At 38.5% G+C, this 22,546-nt stretch overlaps 1 protein-coding gene across 8 annotated transcripts in view; it reads right to left on the bottom strand.

Annotated features, from left to right (window-relative positions):
• The window catches only part of nlgn1 (neuroligin 1), a 224,612-nt gene that overhangs the window by 132,399 nt on the left and 69,667 nt on the right, over positions 1–22,546 (bottom strand). For 5 of the 8 annotated variants that reach the window (XM_015360880.2, XM_015360881.2, XM_069197422.1 and 2 more), the window contains 2 exons: positions 4,630–4,689; positions 791–943 (listed from right to left, as the gene is read on the bottom strand). In XM_015360880.2, the coding sequence (XP_015216366.1) occupies positions 791–943; positions 4,630–4,689 (213 nt within the window). The remainder of the gene's footprint in view (positions 1–790; positions 944–4,629; positions 4,690–22,546) is intronic. The other 3 variants (XM_069197424.1, XM_069197426.1, XM_069197427.1) reach the window with 1 other exon arrangement.

Raw genomic sequence — 22,546 nt, 5'->3', positions numbered from 1 at the left:
TCACACAAAGCACCTGTGGTGTCTCCGTTTACCTTCTGCAGCGCAAACCTCTGAAAACCTTATTTACAGTGAAAATAAAAACTGCTGGGAAGTGCTCTTCGACAGCCTGGCTACAGGCTAGTTCAACTTACCTGTTATGCTACAGGTCCTTCTGAGTCTTCTTTCCTACACATTTCCATCAAATTTGAGAAACTATTGTTGAGTTTTATGCTAAAATAGCCTTAACCGAGTCCTCTTGAATTGTGTGAATGTATTTTTTTTTTAAACTGCTGAGCAAAAATAAGCCATTTTCATTACAAAAGCACTCAGAATTAAAACAGACAGCACACTTGCTTGACACACAAACATTTGCAGAACACAATGACTTAAGGGGAAAATAATAAAATAAAAGTGGAAAATAATAAAATACTGACACCAATGAGAGCTCCTTTGACACTCAGAAGGCAGCCTTGACTCAAGCAAACAGCATTCAGAATCAGTGGTAATGGATATCTGTTCTATTTACTATCATGTTATATCATCTGCCTCCAAGCAAACTTTCTCTGACACAAACTGCAGCTGGCATGTGGGAGCAGAAAATCGGTCCTGAAAGTTTTATATTCATAAGCCTGATATTCGAGAAGGTAAATCAGCTCCTGCGAGTACAGTTTCCTAGGTTTGTGGAAAAGAAAATGACAGCACAACCTAAACTGGAGTGAACTCCAGGCATTCTTTTATAACTGCTGAACACAAGCCATTACAAGAGACATTTTTGTGGAGGAGACGGAGAGTAAAATATCTACCATCTTACCTAACACCCCAAGCCGGTAGTTAACAGTGATGACAATGACATTCCCATAACTTGCCAAGATGCTTCCATCAAACATATTTCCTGTTCCTTCCATGTACGAGCCTCCGTGGATGAACACCATCACTGGCTTCGGGCTCCCACTCTCACGGATGTCTGAGAGGGAAGAAAGAATAGGACAAAATAATTGAAGAACAAATTCAACCTGACAGCCAGAAATGTAAACTGAACTGTGGTCAAGCTGCACATTTATTTACCACTAGTGACCTGAGACAAATCATTTGCAGGTTTAGATGTCAGCTTGCTCGGTTTCTTAAGCAACATGCGTGTTATGTGTCTGGTACTTTGCAAATATTTGTAAGGAATCTGATCAGTACAGAGGTCAACATCGGCTAGCAGTGTAAAGCAAAAAAACTGTTAAAGACCATTAATTTGTATCATTTAGGCAAAATTTTTCATGTGGTTTAAATACAGACTAAAGGAAGAGAGATAAACAAAAGAACAATGTGAGATTTCAGAACAAAAACAAGACTTGCGAATTTTACTCATTATGTTTGATTATGAACAGTTAATTCTGCCTTAAGGCCGTTTTGTCCATCATGTTACTCACATAATTACATTGCTTTTAGCCTCTATCCAATTAGTCATATAATCCACATTACAACAGTCAAGCTGTCCTTTCAGTGGCACGTATCTCAGTGTGATTTTCCAGAATGTTTGTACAACTATTGAAAGCTTTCAATCGGATAAAAGAGTTTATTTAGGTTCTCTCTCTTTCAGGGCAGTCCTCACATTTTCAAGGGATGTTTTACACTGTGTATTTAGTCAAGCACCTTCAGAGAACAGAGATGAGATTCTGTTGTGGATTTGCTGATGAGCGCAGTGTTCAGGGACATGCTTTTGCATGTCTTAACATACTTTATCTTGATAAGTAAAAAGAAAGTAAGGAGCTTTTTCACATTCACATTCTTCAACCAAATGTCAGTTATGAAGAATTCTAAAGATCACGGCAGCCTCTTGGGTTTTGAAATAACGTTATGTTCCTTCAGCACTCCAAAATGGTTTTCCTGTTATTACCCTCTCGAAGGGTTACAAGCAGAAGGCAGAACAGCATTTGAAAGTCAAGAGCAGAGGCTGGAATTAAAGGACCAATTCCCTTTTCATTGTTATATCCTCTGCAGTCGCATTATAGCAGTGTTTTCATTATTAAAAGGCAGTGATTATAGGCAGACGGGTTTAATAACCGTAACCACGGTTTATTTTTTGCGATTTCTTTAACATCTTCAATTCACTCTGATTCTTTTATTTGATCAGCCTACACACCAGCTGGATGTGTACTTGCATTAATAACACAGGACAAAATAAAAGCATACCAACAAAACTGATAAAATTGTCCGTGATAAAAAAAAGCATTCAGGAAGGGTTTTCTTTCTTATTTCCGTGATGCTCAGAAATAAATGCAACCTGACTCTCAGTGAATCTGGAGACAAGTGTTGCCAGGCTGGGAGTCCATTCCATACCCACTGTTGAAACATAAGGGCAGAAGATCAGTCCTGTAATCCAGATGACCTCCCAGCATCAAATAAAACACAGCACACGGTAAGTGCATCATTACCACCATCAGATGGAAGAATCATAGCTTCCCATGAAAAAACAGCCCTGGCAGAGCGGCAGTGTGTACCATCACCTTAGAGGGAGGAACCCTGTTTAATTCAGTCTCCACTGCACAACCTCATGTAACTACAAGAGACGAAATTGGATCGGGCAGTAACTCACTGCTCAGACTAAACGTAGGTCCGTAGTGCTTAGTGATGCAGGGGACAAGAGAGGAGCTCTTTCCTGCAAATCCACAGGGATACCAAATTATCCTTCGAATTACACTCCCTCAAAACAGAAACAACTGATTTCACAGTAACTTAATGACACAATAATTAAGTACGTCGAGTCAACCAGTGAATGAGTTTGCTTGCAAAAGATGCTCAACCATTAAGCCTTCTATCCCAAAGCACAGGTTGGCCCCAATTTGTCCAAAGATCTTTCTAACTTGGACTCCACCATGTCAGCAGACAGCTGGTTGGCACTGGCAGGGCTACTTGGGTTCAAGATTGGCCATGTCCTCCAAGGCTGGACCGACAGCTGACGCCTCGGTGTACGTGCAGTGCTACCAGGGCTTGCAGGGTATGTTTCTGAAGATGCATTTATGCCGTCCTCTTCTCTTTCATCTTGGAGTGCTGTGCGTTCATAAACAACCAGCATTTCCAAATCATGGGTATCATTTTCAGAGACCAGAGCTGATTAGAAATGATTACCAGGTACATGCATACTGCTTTGATACACTTCAATAAAGGCAACAGAGCTCTGCTGAGCTGTTTTGTCTTCATCTTTAATCATATGATTAGCCATGATTTGTTTTCCTGCTGCTGAAGCAGAATCCTATGGGCCAGGTCCTCCACTCTTGGTCAGGCTGTGATCTCACTTGAATTCTAAAGTGTAATAAAAGGAAAATGACTGACTGACAGCAAGCTTCCTGAACTGGTGCAACTCAATGCCCCCTTTCCTGCTGAGGCTGAAAAGAGCAGACAATCATTTTCCACGGCACCTCCCAGTGGTTTCTGTTTAACCAGTCCCGCCTTGATGAATGTCCACCAGTCTTGTATCAAGGGCGGCCAGGGGTCCTTTTTTTCTGCTGGGAAATAAAGGGCTCTCTAATATTACTGTGGCACTTGATATCCATGGTGGATTCAAAAAAAAATAGGTGCTTTCATAGTCGAGTTCATTACCAATCAGCGTTTTTCAATTTCAGGTAGTCTCTTCTTTGTCCACTGTGGGTTAAAAAGCAACAGCAGCTCCTATTAACACATCTGGGTAGATTGCAGAAATTGGGGTGCACAGCTGGGAATGGACTCCATAATCTTGTAGCTTGGAAGCCAAGGTCTTAATAATAATGATGAACTCCCCCCTGATTAATATTATCAGAAAATTAGTTTCAATTTCAAAGCTCATGGGGCTATCAATCCCAGATCAATACTTTCATTCAGTTTCGATTTCTGCCTTTTTTCTGTTATTTGCTTTTCTTTAATGGCAAAACAATGTAATGGCTCAAATGATGGCTGCTGATTAAAAGACATTCTTACCTTTTGGTTTTTTTTTTTACTTAGCTTTTAAAAGCTTTTCAAATTGTAAAGTTAATCTGACCCGTGAATGTGAATAATGTGATCTCGTAGATATTCAAAAACGTGTTTGTTTAATATACAAATATTTGATGCAAAATTTAAAGGTGACTTTTTACACTGCTTGAATTAGAATTATTCTTCTGCACAGTTAGACATTATTATCTGTTGAATATCAGGAATATTGCTGTTGCTTAAGAAACTGTAGTTTTAAATATGTTTCTAACTAACATTAAAGTTGATTTGAGATGTTAGTATTATTGAATCAGGTATAAAACGTGCCTGTAGTGTTTTGAAGTAATATAAAAATAGCAGAGGATTGAAAAATCATGCAAAAAGTGTTAAGAATAGTTAGAAGGGATATTAGTCATTGTTATCAGTCTCACAGATTATTTTCAGGTGGGATGCAATATGTAAAAAAAAGAAAGATTTCAAGCAAAAACCTCACTTAGAGATATTACAATGAAGTAGTCTATATAACAGGTAACAATAAACATACTCTTAAAAAGAAAAAGATAGGTTAACATCAAGCAAAAAAGACAAAACACATCCATCAAAAATTAGGAAGAAAAAAATCTTCACTTTTTAAAAAGAGGACAAGAAATTTTAAAAAAAAAAGAAGAAAACTGGAGGGTTCCTTGTCATGCATATCATTTGGGCATCAAAAAATACCTTCATCCTCTGCACCGTCATTATCGACTAAATCATCGTTCTGTTTCTTTGTAAGGGGACCTAGGATCAAGAATGGAGAGAATGGAGGAAACAGAGCATTCAAGAACACACAAACCTGAAAAAATTGCTAAGAAAACACAGCAGTTGTACAATGGCTTTGTCTCTTTTAAAAAAGTACTATTTTTAGACAAAAAAAAAAAGGAAGCCGTTCTGTATATTTTATCAGTGGGGCTGATCAAAAGACACTTAAGATCTAGAAAGCATTTTACTGCAAAAGAAATAGAACAAGAAAATACTTTCACCTTGTTCAAAAGCAATCCCACCATGTGAAAAAATATATCTTTTGTAAAACATTGGTGTGTTGTTTAGAGTTCCAACACATTTCAAAAGTATGACCTACATGTTTAATTTTAATTGGAACTGGACCCTGAAAAGACCCGTTTGCAATACGCCGTTTGTTGCAAAAACATGCACATATTAAGAGAATGTAACTATCATTTTCATGATCATTACTCCCCCGCAACCTTTGACAACCTACTGCTATATTATTTATTGATAAAACAGCCAAGAAAAGGGCACATTCCACACACAAAAAGAGGATTTCCAGACAGTCGGCACTATATGTGTCCAAGCAATTTTGAAACAGCAGTCAAAGGAGATCATTCAACCAATTTTAGGAATTACAGGACAAGCACCAAAGTAACATGACTGTTTCCTTCTAGTGTGACTCTGTAGGAGCTACAATGACTGCTCGTTTGTGCAATTCTGTGTCATTTGAAACTTGTGCATGGCAATTAGCTGTATAAAAATGTTATTCTACAATGCAGTTAGTTCAATCTTGAAGGCAAAAAAAATAACATGTAATTTGCTGGCAGGTAGGTGGTAGCAAAATGCAGATGCTAAGATGAAAAAACAATTTCTTAGTGACTTAAAATACTGTATGACCGGGGTTAATAATCATCTACATGTTGAAGATTAGTTTTTTCATTAAAGAATAATACAGCAGGGAGGAAGTCAAAGGCCATGGTAGAATGTTACCGCTAATGACAAAGAATTAATTCTGAAGGATGCAGCCCAGACACAGAAAGCGTCTCTGATTCAAAAACGGGCATTAAAAACCAAAATACATGCAGAGATTTGAAAATAACATTCCAGTTACATAAATGGTGAAAAAGCCAAGAGCGTAATGGATGCAGCTCCCCAGCAGGACACTAGTAAATGTAGAAGCTCACATATCATTCAAGAACAATCACACCACAACAGTAAAGCACAATGAAAGATACAAACACATGACAGATGACAGATGACAGATGAGCTTTCAAAGCAGACACTCATGCATTCCTTCATTTAAATTTATTTATCTAATGCAGGACATATTTCTAGACATTTTTTCATAAGAACTTGATTACAGGAAAGACAGCAGAAGCCTGAACAACACCTACAGTAATTCAGTAGGGACAAAATACAAACTGGAGAAAACAATAAAACAAATGTTAGAATTAGAAGTTATCAAGGCATAACAAACAAGAAAGTTTTTTTCCAAGTCAAAAGAAGGAAAATGCATAAAGTTTACTTCACTTTATGATGAATTCTCTATCTTCTGAGAAAATGCAAAACAGACTGAATTGCAACATACCCATTTATATCTGTCAGCTCATGTCAAAAGAAGACAAATAATGGATTAATTCTGACTTGCACCCTTTTGTCTTAAAAGGCAGAAAGCACTAGTCTGTTCCACAAAGGGAAAAGACCTATTTCAATGTAGCGCATCTCGATTCAGTCTATTTTAATTTTTTTATAGCAGAACAGATGTAGTAGTACTGTATATCACTGGCTTGGGGGCAATGCAAACAGGAGAAGTAGTAAGAAGTAGTGAAGTAGATACTATGTTTAATATCCATTTTCCTCAACATTCTAGCTATTTTTCTAAACCTAAACTTTTTATACTATGTTGTAATTGTTTTTCTTAAGTATCCCTACTTTACTTTTGTAACGTTTAACATGTAAGATCTCAGGGTAGGTAAGCAGGGTAAACTCACAAGTTATGCCCAGTGTTAGAAAACACCTCCGTAGCACCATCAAAATTGAACCGTGTCCATCACACCAAAGAATCACAAAGCTCTACATGCATACACCAGGGACAACCCCTGAAGTGTAGCCCCCAAACGGGTGATGCACAGCTGTCATTCTCAGCCAGCAGCACCACCGCACAAGGCCAGCGGGTGGACAGAGACACTACATTTCCAGTTAATTTATGGGGAAATTGTAGGAAGGACAGATTGTACACTCCCAGAGTAGAATTACTAAGAATTACCCTTCCTCTTACAAAAAGCCAAGAGATCTTTAATGACCAGGTCTTCAGAACCTTAGTTTGGCATCTCATCCAATGGAATGTACCTCCCACAGTGCTGTGTTCCTGGTCACTATCTGGAAATTCTGGTAAGCAGCCTGTTTTTTCTTACTGACTAAGTCTCGCTTGGCTCCCATGATCTGATAAGATCACAGTACATAATAGCAAACTGTTGCTTCCTAAATGAGAGCACACTCATGTGAAGGTGTGTCGATAGTGAAAGGTTTTCAGCATGAACCTAATTTAAAAAAAATGTATCTACAAACTTAAAAGAACAAACAAGTTAAGCAGTTAACAAATTTTAATTTAAATACTAACTACTAATTTAAATTTAAGAACATTACTACGTACGGAGCTGACAGAAGCTCAAGGATATCTCAAGATAGAAATCCAGTCAATCACCTTGCATAAAATCTCAAAGTCCTTTACACCATGTTGAAAAGCATGATTTAAAGAGCGATTTATACAGTACTATTTTTAAATGGGAAAGCATTAATTCTGTTTGAAAACAAGATCTAGAGATATTCTTAATCTCTCTAAAAATTGAGCTTTGGAGGGTGAGAGCCAAAAAAGAATGAGCAAACAAGATACAGAGTCTGGATTCAGACAACACTCTGCAGTTTACGTCTATCTACCTCAGAGATTGAGATGGATTGCTCTTCTTGACCACACATCGACCATTAAGGTGTGGATGCAGACTGCACCCACTTCATCATGCTCTATACACAGCAGGGCTGCAGGTACATTACTTCACTGAGTACATCAATCTGAGGACAGACGAGAATAATAGCAGGGACTTCTCTAACATCCCTGCTTTCTGCTGAGATTATATTTCATCATCAGGCTGTCACAATGAGGAAAGTCAATGGACTGGGCTTTTTCCTGCCTGCTGGTAAACAGTACAGTATTCTGTGTGGTCTTTGCCATTCTCTTCTCTTTTCAATTTATTGTTGCAAATTTTAACCTTGTTTTATCTTATTCATCCAGCCAGAAAAGCTACTCCATAAAAGAAAGAGCTAATGTTAAGATGCTTACTATATCTTCTGATTATTTGATATTTTGAGAAAGGTACAGTCTCCACAATGTCACAGTATTTAAGGGTTGCCTGTTTTTTTAAATGATTTTAAGGTTAAGGAGGTGTGACACATATAATAATTCAATATTAAATAGCAATCATTTGCATTGAAGTTTTATTTTCATATTTCCTAAGTTACTGAGGTTTTGTTCACGAAATGAAGTGTGTTTTCTAGTCAGAACACTTCAAATCTTCCCAGAAGAAACTGCAAAGACACTGTGGTTAAACATGCATGTGATCCACTCAAGTGTTATAACCATGTTTTAGGCTAAAGGAAATTTGAAACTCAGCAGGACAGCATGCTTTACCATCAAAGACAATGTTACCATGTTTGTTTTTTAAATTTCTGCATACAGTACAAAAGGCCTATTACTACACTTAGAATTAAGGGTTATTAAATATTTATTTAAATCTTTATGTGCCTTGGCCAAGCAGCTAAAGAGGTCCCTTTGATAAGAGACATCATAAAATTGTAAGCAATGTTGAACAATCTAGTCTATAGTGTTTCTTCCCAAGACCACTAGCCCAAGGTCATTGTTGATCATCCTCAGGAAGATCCATCAATGAGCCATGATCCACCATGGCTCCTCATCTCTCTCCAACTGAACTGGCCTACTGACCTTTTCACCCATGTTACTGCAAGCAGTCCGAGTCACATTTTAAACTCCTCTCCTTTTCTGCAAGATGCCATGCCAAGAGAGTGAGAGTCAGTAAAGAACTCTACCCAAAATGTTCTTTCTTAAACAGAATAAATCTTGTGTTCATGAACTCACTGTTGCTTCCTCTTGATCAATGAAATAAGACAGTTGGACTCTTTTTGTCAACATCCTGAATATCCAACTATACTCAGTATCAAGTACAGCAATACTAACTTCTGGTAGAGCTGTCAGAGAATCAACGCTGGTTGCTGAGCCAAAGTGCAAGGCAAAGCTCTGTCTCTCTCTCTCTCCTCTCTGCACTGGGAAATTCCCAGGACATACCCAGCAAAGAGACAGCAATTTAGACCATGGACCAGCCAATCCAGTCAGCTCGACCGAGTCAGTGAGCTCATCAAGGACGTTTGGCCAATGGATCTTTGAGTATGAAACTTCTTCATTCACATTATAATTCTCGAGAGTTGAACTTGTATTCCAAACATGTTTAAAGTTTAGTTCAATATAGTAAATACATATTTATTTGTATCTGCGAATATAAATGTGATGTAATTATATGAGAAACAAGGAAAGCCATAACATATTATAGTACATTTATTTTAATGCTGAAGTTATTAATTCTCTCTTTGTAATCCCATTGTGCATGACTGGCTTTCATATCACAGCAGATTGTTTCACAAATATATTATGTTTGTTGTTTCTTATGCATGTTGTTGGTGATATAACAAATTGTATTCTATATATTTAGAATCCATGTGTGAGACTATAATTTTTATGTTTGATTGATTTCTAAAAGTTGTCATGTACTCTAGTAATTTACCATTACAATTTCTGATTGTAACAATAAATTAAAACCTTCACATCACTACACGTGCAAAAGCCAAAGAATAAAGATCAAAGTGACATTGAATATTCATACGACTTCAGGAGGTCACAGACAACATTGTGCTCAAGCAGCCACAACTGCAATGGTCTCTTCCTAAACTTCCTTCATAAGTACAGGAGAGACAGCACACAGAAACCCGGCATCACTACAAACACATGAATCCGGAAACCCGACAGAGACAGTCTAATTAATGATGGAGACTCAACTGATCTCAGATTGAGCACTTCTTGATTTCTATTTATTTGTATTATTGCTTCTTGGGATCAACTGCCTTGAACAAATGGAAGCAGAAATGACCTATGATACATGCAATTCTGTGATTGGCAAAAGACCAATGTCTTTATCACATTTAGAACTGCCCAAGCAGATTCATACCGTCACCGAGTTAATTAATTCATGTAAACCTACTTTTAAAGATAATTAAAAGACAATTTGTGAATACAACACCAGTTCAAAATGAAATTTTTACATATTCAGACATACGCACTCACAATGAGGTATGCATTATCCATAGGCCTTCTTGATATGTTACGTCTAAGCTAATAAAGTAACATTTCAGAACATGTTGACAACACCTGGAAATCAAACTAATTAATAACTAGACAAAGTTGCATGAAAGCAAAAGGCTGCAGTTGCTCCTGTTCAAAGCTTTCTTCTCACGACAAAATACAAACTAGGTCTAGAAAATAATGCAACAATAAAAAGTATAGATAGAAATTGCATATCTATCTTTCTCCTCTTGCATAGCTGACATTTCCTAATCGAAAAACCTGTAAAAAAAAAGGTCCAGAAACTACATGAAAAAAAAATCCAAGTCTGTTTTCAAATACCAACACTGAATGTCATAAAAGGAAGGTTATTTAAAAAAAAACCCTGAGGAGAGTACAGAGAAATGGGGACCAAAATGTCACGATAGCTTCATATTATTAACTGCTTGGTGCTCATTAGACCAAGAATTGACAACATTTAAAGGCAGGTAACATGTTGTGCCATCTGATTCTGAACAAGGCCAGAGCTGAAACATCTCACTCTTGTCTCACCATCACAAGGGTCACAACTGACAGGCCAAAATCAAGACAAACGTTCAGCACACATACAAACACTGGGGATAATGCTAATTCTGTTCTGTCGCAAATTCTGTTTGATAGTAGTTTTTGTCAACAGGAATTAAAGTGTACAGTATTAATCTAAAGATTTTTTTTTATTATTTCTAACACTGCAGAAGCCTTTTATCTCTACCAAAACCTCTGCATAGACATATCCCCTCATACTGAAATTAAAGTTCTATAACTTGACTTAAAAATGACAGCTACTCTGAATTAAAGGTTATAAAAAATACAATAACCCAACTCTTGGTTTTAGTTCACACTGGATTTCCCCAGAATGATCAATAAGAATTCAAAATAAAATAAATTAAGAGGGGGTGAGCACTATACTTACAGTAGAGTATTATTAGAAAGAGGTTAAACCCTAAAAAAATTCAGCAAAAAAAAATCTTCTATGAATAATAGTTCAAGTAGGTAGTTGTGTCGGCATGCGTAGACAGCAAAAGAACAAGTTAAAGGTTTATTCCCTGCTGAAAAGAGAAGAAAGCAAACAACATTTAGTCTCTGGAGCCTTCTTCTGACACACCCAAAGAAAGCTCCACAGCCAAAACGTTGTGTTTTCTTTCTTCTCTTTTCTGCATGGAATAAACCTTATTACTTGTTCTATGAATAAGGTTTAAAATATACTTTATTATTCCACATTTTAAAAAAAGCATATAAAGTCTATACACATTTTATCTTTATTAATCAATTTAAGTACAATACAGTAGTATAGTATAAGATCTTTCCTGGCACAATTTTCCATTCAATACAGAAGAAGCTGACAAGAGGAAGCCATTGAGCCCACTTGGTTTCTAGAGCAGACAAGACACTCTTTAAACTGGAAGGTGAAACAGACCTCAACCTCCAACACAGAGGTTCCAGGGATCTGTGCCCATGTAGACTCAAAATGGCAATTACTGTAGGGTACAGGAGGCGTACTGTAAATGCAGAAATTGTACAGGTGCTACTTCACAGACCTCGCAAGTAGACTCTTGATTGCTACCAAAGCCCAGCCATCCTATTAACACCATGACCCCCTTTACATACCCAAAAACCACACATCACACCCATCTGCGAATATGCCCTTTTAACCCATCAACAATAATCTAATTAGCCAACTAATTACTGGTGCATGTCATTATCTTGTGGGCCTCTATTGGCTGATAATAAGGTCTCTCCATAGTCCAACCTGCTGCAGAAGTATAATTTAACTGAAAAGGTGACATTAAAAAAAGAAAACAAAGACTCCCATCCCGCAAATTCTAGCAAAGCTTCTCTACTTGAAAGATTGATGAAGGCTCTTGCTTCTTTCAAGGAGACATTTCCAAATAACAAAAACCTTATGCAAGTTTTCTGTTAAGGAAAGGAAATCATGAAGTGGCCTAGATTCTCCAACCCTCAATTTGTCCAGGTGTTATTCTTCACTTCTGTGAAATGATTGCTCAGGTACTGTACAGTGTAGGTAAGGATTTCACACACCTCTAAGACTGTTGATCTTCCTAACTTAACAGATACTAAATGGTGTCTTAAAGGTTATACTTGTGCATCTGTACTGCTGTCCTACAGGATAACCTTTCTTATGTACATATAATCTGCTGTCATGGTAGGCAGCATTCAATGTACTGTGGACCACAGTAGGAGATTTTAAGTACAGATTTAAAAATTTGTATGAAACTTTTAAGTTCTGAAATTGAAACTTGATTCAGTATTTTAACTTAATTCCTTTCCAATGCATTTTCTGTTTTCTCTCTGCGAGGGGATATAGTCCCTTTAAATCCCTGTGGTGAACACTGGGTTTTCAACTTATGGCGATAAAGGGATTTGACATGACTGCTTAACCAATTAAACGGATAGGGTCTGTGCCGCAGATGGCAGGATACTGATGCGGCTCAGAGATCCTTCATGCAGGTGATCCGAGACGCCCAGGTGTGAGGAGTCCAGGAGAATATCCTGCCCTGAAAGGAATGCACCAAGGCAGGCCAGGAACAACTGCGGCAGATTTGTGGAAATTGTTGGCTTCTAACTGGGGAGTTTTCTATAAGCACACTGTTTAACATACAGCACTGTAGCAAAAACTGCATCTCATCGTACCGGCTGTGGTCGTCACTTTTAAAACCGAGGCCCAGCAAATATTTTGTTTTAGTGTACGTTCTTACCCATAGTACATTTTAACCCCAGTGCACCAGTTCCTGCTAGTGTTTTCCTGCTACTGTAATTATTGTAAAAAACTAAAATCTATTTTATTTTTATAAATGTATTTCCTAGTTTACAAATTACTGTGATATATGCTTTAGGCTGAACACACTGTAATCTAGTTCCACCAACTCCAATAGTTGTTCAAACTATTCACAAATCAAATTTAGAACAAAAGTAAGAATCGGTAATGAATTGTTTGCTCTGCAATAGGCTAAAATACTGTAGCATTGGCTCAGAAAACAAGTTTCTATTAACCTGCTGCAACTTGCACAGACAGAAAGCAGCTCTGCACAGCACTGCACAGGCAAGAGCCAATAGGTAACAGGGCAGGCAAACAAATGTCCACTCACTTGCGATCGCACTGTGATTAAGGAAGAAGACAAAAGTCAGGTAATTTAGTTTGATAGCATTAGTGCATGAATGGAAAAAGCCCCAGAACCGTGGAACTTAAAGACTGGGGTGTAGTATTACATTTAATTTCACTGTTGAGTGAGGCTTTCCTACTTCAGCAATAGAAACAAGACTGCCATGGAGACTGTTCAAGAGACAAAGCACACGGTAAATGATGATGGTGCTGTAGAATCCACAATGATGTTAAATTTAAATCTGGCATGAAGCGATGGCAGCTATTTCTTTGGTGCCAGTTAAATACAGAAGAAGTTGTCTTCACCTTCCAGTTCTCAAAAGAACAGCTGTACTAGCAGTGGCCCGGAGGAAAGTCAAACTCCTCATCGACAGCAGGACAGCACTGGCCAATTTCCTAACCTATTGCATTTTAAAATTCAAACTCTCCAATGAACCTCACAAAGGGAGAGGAATTTACATTTGTTATTCTTAAATATCTTCCTTACTGTTAATAAACCTGCAGACATGGAAGGAAGACGAATACTACAGTATTGACAGGTGGTGTCAACATGTGGCACAGAAATAGGTGCCTGAAGACAAACACACAACCACTCGCAGTAGGGAGATCGTTTCATATTCTGCTCCTAAATGATGTGTTTCCACTGCCTCACCCAAACTGTGAAGCCAAAAACTAATGAACAATCAAGTATTAAAAATCCTCCTTAATTCAAGAAGATCATAGCAGACATCTGACATTTTGGCTTGGCTAATTTCATCAGAAATCAAAGCAGGTGCTCTCTCTACTCTGTAAGTACAATCACAAATTGCAAAATGAGAATGGTGTGACAATTAACTACTAATTAGCAGTCCTTCCAAACATTCAATTAAGAAGAAGAGCTCTTACCAAATGGGCTAGTTGGGCCAAGTGGCCTTTCCTTTCAGTTTCATCCTCTGTATTGATTTGACTTTGCAAAAATGTCTGAATAATATCAGTTTATATTAATACTTAACTCTGATACTTTTACTAGAGGATAAACACGTAATATTGCCTGTTTTATAGTTTCAGTAATGTATACTGTTTGTCTTCACCTTATGAATGCAAATATGAGTCGGCAAATAAAAGTGCAGTTTTATTAGTTTTGCATTATAAAGATGTTCCTTTGATTTGATAATTGAGAAATAAGAATATACAGTAGATGTTAAATATATCATGTTACTGTTTTATTATTTTTCATATTGTCTGTTAATAAATTCACCTTTGTGGGTGCATCCAATTATAAAAATATCACACTGGCAATATTTTTATTAATGTATGCTACCACTTCCCGGCAAAAGACAACTGTACATGGTAAATAGACTAGGCTCTCATCAAATTAGATATCTCTTTATGACATTAGCTCTAGAATTTTCTAAAAATGATCTTCTTTGTCAAACTTCATATCTACTTATGTGGTAGGGAACCACAAAGAGTAATGTTTATTTACTCTACAGCTTCATAGTATTGCTGGGTTGTTCGGGCTCAATTCAGTAGATCACTCGGACTCGATTCAGTACTGTGCAGCAGAGCGTCGCTTTCTTCACTGGCTCGCTCAATTGAGTTGTGCAGTATCGATCACTGGCTCGATTCAGTAAAGTTATTTTGGTCTCAGACTCAGACTTGATTCAGTGGATAATTTATTCAGCAGTGCCAAGTCCATCGATGACTCGATTCAGTGGTGACGTTCCACTCAAGCGGCTTGGTGAAGCAAGCGAACGAAATAAAGGAATCTATAGAATTAATTCAAATAACTGAACCGTTATATTCAAAAGAACAGATTCATTAATCTAGGGTACAGTGATTCAGCATCAAAGGATGCCAATAAACTGCGTTCTAGAATAGGACTCGTTGCCTGAAGTGACCAAATAAAACATCCCATATCCTTTAAAAAAGAGGGCCAACATGTCGCCAGTCACTAGAGGCTTCACATGGCAATCATCACAATGTTTCTGCGACAGATACAAGTGGTCTTCCAGGTGTATTTGTTAATATTTTTACGGATCTTATATCGGTAAAATTGGTTTTGCTGTGAGCTCTTGTGATAAAAATAATCTGCTGTGCTATTTTCTGATTATAGTAAAGTTCTGAATTTGAACAATATTAACAAAAGTGTAAATATATAGATACATCTGCAGATCATGGTGATGGATAAAGAGAGGCAACTCTTCTAGGCCTAGTCCTGCAGCACCTGTTAAGTTTATGGTGTTTTTTTTTTTAATTGAATTGAATTTAGATTAGGAAAACATGTAGGGTTTTGACTGCTGAAATCCTGCATGAGCCAAGTGCGCCTTTATGGTATATAAATAAATAGTACAAAAAGACAGTACATTGGCAGAATTAAAAGAGGCACAGTGGCCTTCCTATCATTGGTGACCATCTTAATTCTTTATAATTGTGAATACAGTATGTGCATACTACATCACAAAGACATTACTGAGGAGGCACTTCTCAAGTACATGTGAATGTCAGGGATGTTATTCAGCACTAAACTACAGTAAGTTAAATTAAAAGATAAGGTGACAGAGTCGCCTACGCAGAGGAAAAGCGTCCTTAGGAAAAATGAAAAAATGTAAACCTACAAAAAGTACATTTTCTATAAAACTGAGTACCTAGAACACAAGCAATGGCTTGGGAATAGGATGTCAGCAATTCAGACCTCAAGAATAAATACTTTTGGTCCAACATGAAAAGAAGTTGGATGCTGACACAGACGTTCTACAACAGAAACTCCTGTTCCTGTTCCAACACATAAGCAGTTGTGGTTGGCCAGAGTTGGCATGAATGCATGTTAACTTTGCAACGACCAAGAAGAATGAAACGTTTAGCTTCATTAGCCAAGGGCATGGATAGTATATATTAACCGCAAAGTGACTTGGCCACAGAGGGATTCTCGTTTCTTGCAAAGGTACATTAAAGAGCCCCCATTTAAAATTCATCTCAGGGTAGCTGAAGTGAAAATCAATTGGTGCCTAAAGCTTTGTAATTGTCACTAATGTCCTAAGTTCTAGTGGTCTAAGTGTAACAGCAGCAGATCCTGCACAGCACAGAGTTACTGTCAAAAAGTAATTAATTTTTTCCACAGGCCACTCAATTACATCATCAGCCAAGCCTGGATAATTGATTTTTTTCTTACAATTTTAAAGTTAATGAGCACACCCCTACATCATATCCCCTAGAGTCTGTTTGACACTTATTTAGTAATGTATTGTATTTGTTTATTTTATACTGGTTATTAATATGGGAAAGTGCCTAAAGCAATAAATAGCCCATTCCAGCTCACAGATACGAAATGCTTCTGGGCTTCTTTCAAAAAATAAATGAATAATATCTTAATTTAAGCCTTAAGTGCAGAAGAGGAACACCAATGTTTTTGCATATAGTGCTTCAAAGGTGCAGGTACAGTAGGCCCTGAAGAAATACTGTATTGACAGAATTATCACAGGCACAGTGGCCTTCCTAGCAATAAACAGAGACCTAATTCTTTATACACTTGAACCGTGGAGAAACGTATGAACATTCTGAAATGCTTCGTAAGGCTGTGGGTTTGAAAGAGCTGACTTTCCTCCGTTTCATGGTTCACTAGAAACGATTTCACTTACCGAATAAAAACTGTTGTTTGATGCACTGCACCATACAATGCTTGAAAAAGGTAATGCAGAAATCTCAAGATTTATATTACTACATGCTGGACTTGAGACTGGGCCAGTGCCCCAGAATATTTGCTAGACAATGATCTTGTCTTTTCTTTACCACTAAAAAGCACTAAATTAAGACTATAACATTCTTATAGAATATACATCTAAGTGAATGTAGGGGCATTAACAAAATCTAAACCACAGCTGTTCCTAATAACTACTCTAATCTGAAAATCATATGCTGACACACTTAAAAACTTGGCAGGTGAGCACTCAAAATCTGATAGTCACTGGGAAAAAAAAACAAATTACACGATGGAGTCAGGGTAAGGCCTTAATTTCTGTGAGTCTGCTCTGAAAAGACTATATTTCAAAGGTGGGAAATATAATATTGTCTGTGGAGGCCACTGAATGAAAAATTGTCATTCCTATACAGTGCACTGAATAAGGTAGCTTTAAAATAGGGCAGCAGTGCATCACCTCAGAGGGACACTCATAGTGTACTCATAGTGGACCACAGCTGTGTGAATATTTACACAGGCAACATGCATTCACATGCAGGAAACATCATAAATAATTAAGGCCAAGAAGGGGTGTAAAAATATAATAAAACGTGCCATTTTGTATTAAAAAAAAACTATTACTCCTGTAACAAAGAGCAGGCATTCTTTCAAAAAGTGATTGAAATTGTGCAGGCTCTCACTCAAGGAAAGGAGTAATGAACTAGTAAATCAGTCTCGGAAACATTGAATCTGCATCAAGACATGCCAAACTGAAGTCAACCTGTGAGTTTGCTCCATCCCACTTTTGAAGACTAAAAAAAGTACTGGCTCATAATAGGACAAAGCAAAATAGTTATAGATTTCCTCTGCAAGTAATCAACAGGAATGATTAAGTAGTTCATGCAAAATATACAATTCTTCCCATGGAAGCACTGACCTGTGCTACAGATACATTAAAAAATGGCAGAAAATCATTGAGCATACAGTCCACTATAGATTTCTACAAAGAACACAAGGCTGATTGATCATTCACTCTGAAAACACTCATGAAAATGCTTTTAATGAGGCAAATCTATGCAGCGCTTTGCAACTATATGCGAGATAATAAATACACTGAACTATATAATTGACCAAAATAATCAATTTGATCAAAGTTAATTCTAAAATCACCTTGACTAAAAGCACGGACTCTTCAAAATAATCTTCAATCTTTATTTATTAACGTGTGGAAATGTCTCCTTTTTTTACATATTCCATTCTGAAATGATGCTCTAAGCAGCTTTTCTATTTCTTATCTTTGAGGATATCGGACCTAAAATTCTGCTCTGTTAATAACAACCATACTAATGCTTAAAACAGGACAAGGCAGCTTAATAAAAATGAATTTATTTGGTAGATTCTATCCATACTAAGAATTTGAAAAGGCTACATGCCATTAGGAGAGTTCGTTTTTCTCTTAAAAAGCATAACAGGGGAAGCCGCTCCAATTGGTTTTAAAAAAGAAACATCTTGATGCCCAGCACTGCACAAAGTGCAGCAACAAGGAGCACTATAATTCCGAACAAACGTAGGCTGAGTGCTGCACAGAAAGTATGAAAAGAAAAAGGAGGCACATTAGACTCTGGATTTGGTATAAAATGTGTGTTGCCGGCCTACTGTATGTGCTTGGATTCCTGATAACAACCTGCAGCAAAAGAATAAAAAGACAAACATTTGTTCTAATAGCTTGAGACCTTTAAAAGCCTCCTGTACTTTTCCCCCCCGTGATATCAAACACTCGTTACTTTCACACTTCCCACTCACAAGGACAGGTGAGCTCAGTGTTGCCATGGCGCCAGCTGAGCCAGCTCGCGTTCCTTCTGCACAGGAGCCTCAAAAAGAGCCTGCAGACAGACCACACGCCGGGAAACGCCAAGCCCGCGCTCTCGCGCTTTCGTTTCCGGTAACGACCGGCAACACCGTGAGACCACAGCGGCCGAGGTCCAGCGTTTTGGAACATGCGATGACGCTGTGGGTCCCCCTTCTCCAGCCACTGCACCTCAACAGCTCTTCCATCAGCGAGGGGCGCTCGGCTGCAACAGCCCGGAGGCCGTGGGCCCCAACATCAGCTTGCCTGACGGCCCGTATGTGGACGATTCCTCGTACACGCCAGGAGACTGCAAAGCTGCACTGTACTTTACAACCCAGCAAGGCGAAACCCCCAAAACACAAACACAAACATAATATTGCATTTAGCTTCTCAGAATAATCAATGTCTGTTTCATCAAAGGCCTCGTCTAACCTGTTGAATGAGCGCCCCTTCTGTGCCTCTGTCATCGTGCCTTGGACACCCATGCCTGCAGCTGAGGAGGGACGCTCCTGGCACAGACAGCACAGTTGCTACATTATTCAAGTGTTTCTTTCCCCCTAATATCGACAAACCACTTCAGAACCTGTGTCCAAATTATGTGCTATTCAGGCAAATTGAACGAACACTACAATGAGGCACACGTCTTACAATTCCTAATGTTAAAAGATGCAAAAAAAAAACTATCTTCCTTCTATTCTTAGCGTTAAAAACCTCCTTTTTTGTGTGTTAGTAGTTTTCTTTCATAAAGCTGCCATTAACAGACTCAGAAAGCCAAAAATTCCTCTGTGGTTTTATCCCTGTTATATAGGGATGGAATTTTTCTTCCCTTGAACTCTGAATCCAGATTGGAAAGACAGACAATAGCAGTAATACAATTGACATTTATCACCCCAGTGTGCCGTGACAGGTGCCCACCCACAGTGTACACATCCTGTGCTTTTAAAGACATTCGCCCACATTGAAAGGAAGCACAAAAAAGGAAAGCATCCAGGTTACCCATCTTCAGATCTCCAGAGGAATCAGAGCTGCAGAAACATTCCATCTCCGAGCTCGCCTGACATACACAGCAGACACATCAGAACTCAAAGACAGCACTCTCCCACAGACAGGCTGGGAATGCACAGAGCTCCTTTACAGCGGCCTCGTGCAGCACCTCATGAGCAAGACCGAAGATGAGAAGATATTAACAGCACCGTACTGAAAATTAGCCTTAAGTTCCCATTATAAACCCCTCCACTTTGTTTTAGAAGCATTCAAACCAAGATTAAAGAGATCTCTGAATCTCAATGGATTACACAGAAATGTGAAAGATATTTCACAATTTAATAAGCATCGTATAGCAGTTTCACCGACTAACATACACATAATGGTAACTGTAAAGTGTCATGTGCAGTCATAAAAGCTAATTTTCTGCCCTCTAACTACAAAATTATTTGTGAATTCCCTTTTTAATATTAAAGTAATGATGAATCTCTGTTCTTTAACAGCAGCAAAAAGCAACAGCAAGTGGTTATATAAAATAGCTACCAGCTAACTGTTTCACTGAGGAATTCTTACACGTCATGGCCTGCTATTCTGTGACTTGCACCAGCAGCCTGGGGCATCTGTGCAAAAAAGTTTTTAGATACATTAAGGGGATCTCCATAGAATGCTCAATGCAAGTATGTAAAGTAGAGCAATGAAAAACATCGGAATATTTGAACAATTTTCTATATGGTGCATCAGAAAATCTAATGTTCATATTCATTTGAAGCTGCAGTTGGTGAAACACGATGCATTTTATCAATGGGCCTTGCACAGGAAGATGTCTGCAGCAGCTAAAGCAGAATTAGGGTATCATGTGATGTGCGAGACAGGCAACTACTGTTAACACTAGCTTGATCACAGATCTTAAAGCAACTGCACCAGAAGCAGAAACCACCCAGAGTGTTTTAATTCCTAAGTGCATTTTCTGAACTACTCATTGCAAGATTACAAACATACGCTTACTTATCAACCCCTCATGGTTTCTGTGCATCACAATGAATAACTATAGAATATAGAATAACTATATTCTATACAACTATAAAAACTATAACTAGAGAATAACTCTATAGAATAAACTTATACTTCGGAAGTATAATAATTTCCACAAAGTTATATCATTGTTGTCAGTGAAATATTACTGTGTGTGAAATGTGGTGGAAATTGTCATCTCCTTGGTCATGGCCACCAATGCAGGTAATAGCCAAGCGAGGTGGATTCTTATTTCCTGGATGTCCTGCACCTCCAAGGGCTGGCTCTCAGTGGCACACTGCTGTGAAAGAGTTAAGCACATCTCCTGGCTCTCACAAATGTCAGCTGCCTATTGAAACACACAACACATGAAAGCTGTGCTCTGTCACAGAAAGGCCACAATCACCTGTAGCCATGCTGATAATGGGAACGTTCACAATCAATCTGCTCGGCTCAGATCTGACTTAGCTCACAGCTAATAAGGCTCTAAAAAAAATGAAAAATCCTTGACCTTGGTAACGACAGCAAAAGTTTTAGGTCTTACTCTTTTCAGTATAAATTACTTATCACCACTTAAGGATGTGTGCATGTAGTAAAATTTAGCAACGCGGACCCGGGGCTGACATCAGCCCGGTAGTCAAGACAACAGAGTAATGGTTAAGTTGCCACGGTGATCACCAGCAACGTGACGGGAATGGAAATGGGAACAATTTAAGTTGTGCAGGAAATCCCTGTTTTAGCTGAAGAGCTCCAGTGTTTGAGCCGGGCTGCACTAGGCACAATGAGGCGGACGCGAGCGAGAGCTTTATAAATTGTCTTGCTTTGTGAGGCCCTATAACTGTGACATTCCCGGCTGACGAAGATGAAGCTAACTATTCAGTTGCTGCGGCAGCTGTCACACCAGGCAGAACGACGTGCTGGGCCTAATGTGGCCAATCCAAGCCAAAAGACCCTCGTGTGATGGAGCACTCCAGAGCTCCGTGATGGAGAGGCTGTCCTCTTCCCCGGACTCTCGCAAGGCCGGAGAGCTCATCTGCAGCACGGCCGTGCTGTCAGTGACAGGGAGCGACTCCGACTCGCGCACACCTCCTACCCACGTACTCCAGCCGAGTGCTAGCGCCCTTATTTGCTATTTCTGGGTCAGCTGCAAAAATCTTATTGTGTTGTACTGAGGTATGAGCAGCCCTCAGAGCACAGTCTGACCTTCAAAACTCAGCCCGACATTTAACATTCTCACACATCATCCGAGGACAAGCAGAGCAGACCTTCCTGCCCTCGTCCTTTATACTCGGCCCAGGATCTCGAGCAGATACCCCCCCGAGGCCATTTTGGGGAGATTTGTCTCCACTACTGTTGAAGAAACCGTAACTCCTGCACAGGGAGCTGGGCTATTTTCAAGATATCTGTAGGATTGTAACCTATCTTGCAGGGAAACATGACAGAAGTTTCTGGAGTTGCGGTTCTCCCTCAAGCATTTCGATTGTCTGCAATACCAGTTTAAAAAAAAAACCTTGGAGTTATGAATACAGCGCAGGGCTGTCGACTGAACTATAAAATGGTACGCCTGCCTACACTTATACTGGCCTTGAGGCATTTTTGGCAATGCCTAATAAATCAATTTTATTCTTATATAGCACCTTTTAATCAGAGCATTCTCAAGGCAGATTGCCTGACTACCATTGTTTTTGCAGCATAACAATACAGTTCTGAATTACAAAATGTCATTTGCACACAAAATATATTAATCTATAATGAAAGTCTAGTAGATTTTTATTACAGTTGAAGTCTGTAATAAAACATATTTCA

This window comes from Lepisosteus oculatus, chromosome 13, assembly GCF_040954835.1.
Source record: "Lepisosteus oculatus isolate fLepOcu1 chromosome 13, fLepOcu1.hap2, whole genome shotgun sequence".
Classification (NCBI taxonomy): Eukaryota; Metazoa; Chordata; class Actinopteri; order Semionotiformes; family Lepisosteidae; genus Lepisosteus; species Lepisosteus oculatus.
The sequence above is the reverse complement of the archived record's forward strand: the minus strand, read 5'-3'. Positions and strand labels throughout refer to the sequence as shown.